The following is a 6,944-nucleotide window of genomic DNA, read 5'->3' as shown; positions in this document are numbered from 1 at the left end:
ATTGACAATCATTTGGGTTGACACTGATAAGAAATAATAAAGAAGAAAACATGGGGAATTAAGTCTTTGGGAATGTGGTGGCCGACAAATCTGAAGAATGTATTCTCTAAAACAACAATCTAAAAACTGCTGATGATCAACAACTTGGTTTACATTTGTTAACAACTAATGTGTCCACCATTCACACACTATTTCACTAAAATTGCATGACAAATTCAGTGCAACATAAAATAGCAGATCAATGTGTAACATATAGTCTCGCAAAGGTTAATGATTTGGGGTGATTTGGAGAAAAAACAATGTGCATTGTATAAGAACTCATGCTGGTTGGTACATCTCTTCTTTATCTGTCACCATGGCAACAGACTGAAGACTATTTGTTTATTTTCCTTTTAATGTTGATTGTTGTTGCTACATTAACATCTCCAACAGCAATAACTGTCAGGTTTACTCCATCATCAAGAATAGTCAGGTTCACTCCAGGTTGTGTGATATTTTTCATATATTTTGGCAAATCAACATGACCTGAATCATGATTTTGACTTGATTTACTTTGTAGTTACTCCATAATTTCCCAGTTAGTTTTATTTAATCACACACATAACCTCCTAGTACAGGGTGATTTCCACTGAAAAAGTCTCTACTTGCACCACTTAGATTTTTTTAACTGATATCCTGACTCTAGAATGCATATTTCCACATGCAAATATGTAGATATGCACACAAACAAATGCACCCAAACACATATTCACTCACACTAAAGTCATTAGGAAACCTCACTCTAGAACAATTAAATGTACACTTTTGTATGTTGGAACCATTTTAAGTGGCACAAAAAGATAAACAAGGTGCATGCAGGTATACTGATGGTGAACAGCAAATTGTGTGAAACCTAAAATATTTTCAATGCCACAAAGTCCTATTTAGTGGTTAAGTGAAGCATTGGGGTGTGTGCAGGTGAAACGCTTAGTGGAAGGACTACACAGTAGTTTTATTCAGAGGTGCTTTGGATTACAGCCCTGGGACTACACAGTAGTTTAGCAGTAGTTTAGCTCAGGGAAGAAACAGGATATATGCAGGGCTACACAGTGGTTTCATTTTTCCATGGCCCTGTCCTAATGTTACCTGTGGAATCAGGGCTGAACATATAGTCCTCATGCAGGCTGCTATGGTGGCTCAGCATCCCTCTCTGGCTGAGAGTGCCCTTCCTGCTGAGAGTAGCCTGAGAGCTTGGCACAGTGGCCCGTGGAGGAGGGATATCCAAGTGCAACATAATGTCCTCCTCTTTATCGGGCATTTTGGTGATGCTGTGTATCAGTGAATCTGTGCTGGTATCTTCTCCCTGGGAAGCACCAGAAAAAAGATCTGTTTTGGGACAGCAAATGCTGGAGAAAGGTTCTGCCTTGGCACAGCACATGTGTCTGTGGCAGGTGTGTCCCTCGTGACAAGGCAGCTGGCTGTCCAGGTGTGTTCTGTGGCTTTCCATGTGGATGCTAGGGCTGGTGCAGCGCAGCTGGTTGTCCAGATGAGGGGTATGGCAGGAGAGCTGGCTCTCCAAGTGTGAGGTATGACAAGTGATGGGATTTTCTAAGTGCATGCTGTGAGGGCTATCCAGGTGAGAGCTGTGCACACTTCCATCCAAGCTGGTTGAAGCCATGTGTAAGGTGTAGTCCCTGAGGGAGGGCCGTGGCCGACTGAATGAGCGTGACTTAGTCCTGTCCTTCAGGCAGCTCTGCAGGGGCAGGGAGGGGCGGGGTAACTCATCAGGGAGAGATAGAGAATGAGCGGAGCCTTCTAGCACTGGAGAAGAACTATACAAAGTGGAGCAGCATGGGCTCATGGGGATCTGAGCTGTGGGCAGGGAGCTTGGATTACAATGTGGTGAGGATGAGAGAAGGTGTGGGGAGAGTAAAGGTTTACCTGCATAAGGTTGCTTTGCCTCAAGGTGACTTTTAATTTCATTACTTCCTGCTGCCTCTCCATTCACATCCACTTTCAGTTTAGAAGGACAGCATGCCCACCAGCGGTGCCACACATCATCCCGTTTAGCACAGTGCTGAATAAGCAGAAAGAGTCCCAGTGTGACTGAAAATGCCCCATATAAGCAGCTAAATATCATGTCCAGATAATGGCCCTGTGACACAGCCAATGCCCCGAAGGCCCATGTGGCCAGGAAGAGTAAGACAGTGAAAGCAGTGGCCCGCAGTTGAGCTTTGAAGGAGTGTTCATTGGCAAGCATGGAGGCAGTGATGGCCATGCAACCTGAATGGTCCCCCTGTTCTCCAGGTTCTCCACTAGCAGCATGGCAGTGGCCGATTTCTGCAGCGGCCAGACGTTGCTGCTCCTCTGTCATGGCCTTCAGTTCATACTTACGTTCTGGGTGGCGCTTCAACTGCACAAATGTGCACAGGAAATACATACACATGACCAGCACCAGGAATACAGTGGGTCCATAGAAGCCTCCCAGACTGGGCTCCCATGCCATCCAACAACTTCACAAAAGGAAGAGAGAGAGAGAGACAGAGTGAGAGAAAATCATCAACCTATTTAGTAATGTCATTAATGTTTTCCTTAATTAAATCACAAACCACATGGTAACTTGTTTTTATGAATTAAGACATGTCACTATAATTCAGTGATGCTTGCATGAAGCCATTTCCTGCCTCACTGCAAATTCTACTAATGCTAAACACAACACAAAATATCAGGGCTGCTGAGCTGAGAGACCCACAAAAACGCAACTGAAGATTTTGTCTGTGTGTTTTCTGCATGCACCTTTGCCCAATGTTTCACTTCCAGTCGTGATGATTGTTTTGAACAAATTACTCAAAGCAGACAATTTACATGTGGAGTGGAAGAGAGGCAGAAAGAGCATGTACTCACTAAAGGGCATCATTTCTGCTCCCATAGTTATCCAGGCTAATGCCAGCTGTGACCCCAACAATGACAGTAGGGATCCCACTACTGAACAGATAAAATCTGAAAACAGACCAGAAGGACAGAATTAGATAACAATGCAAAGAAGAAGATACACTATATGGCTAAAGGTTTGTGGGCACCTGACCATTATACCCATGTGCTACCCCACCCCCTCTCCACTTTCTACTATCTACTATATCTTCTCTGTGATTTTTCACTCATAATTGAATCACAGCCTGATTAAGTCATAAGAACATGCACTTTTAGTGCAGGTCAAATACAGTCATGAGAAATAAATGTCAAATAATAGCCTCAATAGACTCATTTGATTAAAATATCACATTATCACAACTATTTGCAGACCAGCAATTAGTGACTCATGAGCACAATGTCATGAAACATTATTTGGCCATTTACCTGAATATGGTGACTTTGGGGTGGTGCTGTATGGGTGGATCCCTGTCCTGATTGAGGGGCGGAGCCTTGGAGACTTCACTACAAGTATTCCTGGCAGTGAGCACCAGCCAAAGCATGGTGGAGAGAGAAGAGTAGTGCAAAATGATGCCAACCTTAAAGCAAAACACAAAGTCACTAAGCACAAATGGCAGCCAGGGCACTAAGATGATTATATAATCACTGAGCAGCTCTGCTGTGAGCAGACAGCACCCTATGAGCATAAAACCCAGTGTAGAACAGTGTTTGATAAAGGGTACACTGAGTGGATTGCTTGAGGTAATCCTTCTTAGCCAGCTGGGCCATACAGGTATCCTCCTTGCCTCTGTGGACACAGTACTAAAGAGAACAAGTTCACTACTCTTCCGCTCTTTATTAATGCATAAATCCTCTGGTGACTGCTGACCCTCAATACACAGACAGGCACACAATATGGCTAGAAAATGTCATGCACCTAACTAGGACTGCTGCTGCCTGTTTTACAAGATGATTTTAATTAAAAATGGGAAATGCTGGGTATATACTCGGCATCTCAAAACCCAAAAAATTCAAATAAAAACCAGCCACAATGTACAACATTATAATGCACATATTTAGACAATAAAGAACACAAAACATAATACAACAGGAATATAAAACATATCACCAGTGGGTTTTCTGAAAGGTAGCTGAGGCTAGATGATTTAAAATCAAAATTCAAAGAAACACAGCCACTCCCTTTAGTGTTCCCTCCAAAGCCAGACCCTCAAAACTATATCTATGTTATACACCGATCAGCCATAACTTTAAAACTATTGACAGGTGACGTGAATAACATTGTTTATCTCGTTACAATGGCACCTGTCAAGGGGTGGGATATATTATCCAGTCAGTACTTGAGGTTGATGTGTTGGAAACAGGAAAAATGGTTAAGCATAAGGATCTGAGCGACTTTGACAAGGGTCAAATGGTGATGGCTAGACCACTGGGTCAGAGAATCTCCAAAACAACAGGTCTTGTGGGGTGTTCCCAGTATGCAGCGGTTAGTACCTACCAAAAGTGGGCCAAGGAAGGACAGGGTCATGGGCGCCCAAGGCTCATTGATCGATGTGTTGAGTGAAAGCTAACCTGTCTAGTCCAATCCCACAGAAGAAATACTGTAGCACAAATTGCTAAAAAAATTAATGCTGGCTATGATAGAAAGGTGTCAGAACACACAGTGCTGTATAGCTGCAGACCCATCAGAGTGCCCATGCTGACCCCTGTCCATCTCTGAAAGTACCTACAATGGGCATGTGAGCATCAGAACTGAACAATGGAAGAAGGTGGCCTGGCCTGATGAATCATGTTTTCTTTCATATCATTGGACTATGGGAATATGGGATACATGTGGGCAGTGGTAGTGGTAGTGGTTAAGATGTTGGGCTACTGATCGGAAGGTCATGAGTTCAAACCCCAGCACCACCAAGCTGCCACTGTTGGGCCCTTGAGCAAGGTCCTTAACCGTCAACTGCTTAGATGTATAAATGAGATAAATGTAACACTCTGGATAAGGGCATCTGCCAGATGCCATAAATGTAAATGAGAAATTGGCAAGCCAGCAGAGGCAGTGTGATGCTCTGGGCAATGTTCCACTGGGAAACCTTGTGTCCTGGCATTCACTTTGACACATACCAGCTACCAACCACCTACCTAAACATTGTTGCAGACCAAGTACACCCCTTCATGGCAACGGTATTCCCTATTCAGCAGGATAATGTGCCCTGCCACACTGCAAAAATTGTTCAAGAAGGTTTGAGGAACATGACAGAGTTCAAGGTGATGTCTTGGTCTTCAAAGTCCCCAGATCTCAATCTGATTGAGCATCTGTAGGATGTCTGATCCATGGAGGACCGCACCTAGCAACTTACAAAACTGAAAGGATCTGTTGCTAACATCTTAGTGCCAGATACCTTCAGACCTCCATGGGTCAGAGCTGTTTTGGTGGCACAAGGAGGACCTATAGAATATTAAGCCGGTGGTGTTAATGTTATGGCTGGTGTAAGTCCTTGTGAAAGAGAGGAAGCTTGAGTTGAGTTGACAGGCAGCATGATTGACAGGTCCAAATAAGTGACTTTTTTTCAATTTCCAGAGCCTGGGTGCCACAGAGACCAGAGTTCCTTCCAGAATCTAAAAATAACATCACTAAGCACTACTAAAATTAGTATATGTAAATGACACTAGATGAGCAACAGGTGAGATCCCGTCAGTATGCAGGGCCGTTTAAGCTATTGTAATTGGAAGGTAGGTGTGTTTGCCCACTAAGGATTCTGGGAGATGGAGTTCACTGAAGACACTGGACAGTGGATTTGAAAACGTTTCAAAAGCATTTGCATTCTACCTCAGGTATAAAATGTGGTGAAAAAACACCATCGTTACATATTAGTAATACATAGTATTCTTCATTAAAGCCACCACTGAATCAACAGATTTTACACAAAACTTGGGACTGAGATGGATCTAATTCAAAACTGAAGTTCTGACAAAGACGTGCGTCCACTTTTCAGTGCCAGTTCTTCTTCACTTACATTCTCACTCACGCTGTTTTCACTAAGCTTAGCGTTTAAGAGCACTTGCTTTTTTTCAGTCTGGTGACATTTCTGGCTGTTCACATGAGTATATATTTTTTTCTCTGCAGTCCTACTCTAATGATGTCACCTGAATGCACATATGTATGAAGCACAAGACAGTATTGCCTTTAAATATTTATATACACTATATGGCCAAATGTTTGTGGACACTTGACCATAACACTCATATATGTGCTTTTAGAACATCTCATACCAGATTTTGTTCCCCCTTTTGCTGTGATATTAACCTCCACTCTTCTGGGAAGGCTTTCCACTAAATTTTGCAGTGTGGCTGTGGGGATTTGCCCATTCACCCACAAGCGCACTTGTGAGGTCAAGGGGGCCAGGGGAGCACTCAATGTTCCAATTTATCTCAAAAGTGTTCAGTGGGGTTCCACTTCCACTCCAACCTTGGCAAACCATGTCTTCATGGAGCTCACTTTGTGCACAGGGGCGTTGTCATGCTGGAACAGGTTTGGGCCTCTTAATTCCAGTGAAAAGAAATTGTAATGCTACAGCATACAAATACATCCTATACAATTGTGTGCTTCCAACTTTGTGGCAACAGTATGGCGAAGAAACCCTGAAGTAACCTAAAGTAGCACCGAGCTGGAATGGTGTGGGATGAAACTCACCACTTGACAGATGATGGGGTACTTGATTTGATTGATGCCTCCTGCAAACACCCCAAACGTCATGGCAGTGTGGAAGAGGACGTTCAGTAGTATGTGCCATCCTTTCTTGCTGATTCGGATTACACTTCACCCAGACAGACACCCAATAAAAAAGTATCACAGTTTAGACAAATGTTACTCAATGGGCTCAGCTCTGACAGTCAGTGCCAAAATATTAAAATTTTGAGGCATACTCTCAGTTACCCACTACTACTACTACCATTATCAGTGGCATAGTCAGGAATTAATTTCAAGGGAGACAAGGACATATGCTAAATAAACCTGTACAATTACATTGATAAGTGCAATG

General features: G+C 43.2%; 1 protein-coding gene across 1 annotated transcript; it reads right to left on the bottom strand.

Annotated features, from left to right (window-relative positions):
- Nucleotides 1-870: 870 nt before the first annotated feature.
- Nucleotides 871-6,697, bottom strand: adgra1a (adhesion G protein-coupled receptor A1a). Its single transcript, XM_053640573.1, has 4 exons — nucleotides 6,596-6,697; nucleotides 3,337-3,488; nucleotides 2,884-2,979; nucleotides 871-2,492 (listed from the first exon to the last, which is right to left on the bottom strand). Exons 1-4 carry the CDS (start codon nucleotides 6,656-6,658, stop codon nucleotides 1,082-1,084), a joined length of 1,722 nt encoding a protein of 573 aa, XP_053496548.1. The 5' UTR covers nucleotides 6,659-6,697; the 3' UTR covers nucleotides 871-1,081.
- Nucleotides 6,698-6,944: the final 247 nt, after the last annotated feature.

The sequence above is a fragment of the Ictalurus furcatus genome, chromosome 13 (assembly GCF_023375685.1).
Source record: "Ictalurus furcatus strain D&B chromosome 13, Billie_1.0, whole genome shotgun sequence".
Classification (NCBI taxonomy): Eukaryota; Metazoa; Chordata; class Actinopteri; order Siluriformes; family Ictaluridae; genus Ictalurus; species Ictalurus furcatus.
The sequence above is the reverse complement of the archived record's forward strand: the minus strand, read 5'-3'. Positions and strand labels throughout refer to the sequence as shown.

Coding starts and splice junctions, on each gene's coding strand:
- adgra1a (XM_053640573.1), bottom strand. CDS start 6,658: ATGACGTTTGGGGTGTTTGCAGGAGGCATCAATCAAATCAAGTACCCC. Junction 3,489..6,595: donor ACCCCATCATCTGTCAAGTG/GTGAGTTTCATC, acceptor TTTTGCTTTAAG/GTTGGCATCATTTTGCACTA. Junction 2,980..3,336: donor CCCAAAGTCACCATATTCAG/GTAAATGGCCAA, acceptor GTCTGTTTTCAG/ATTTTATCTGTTCAGTAGTG.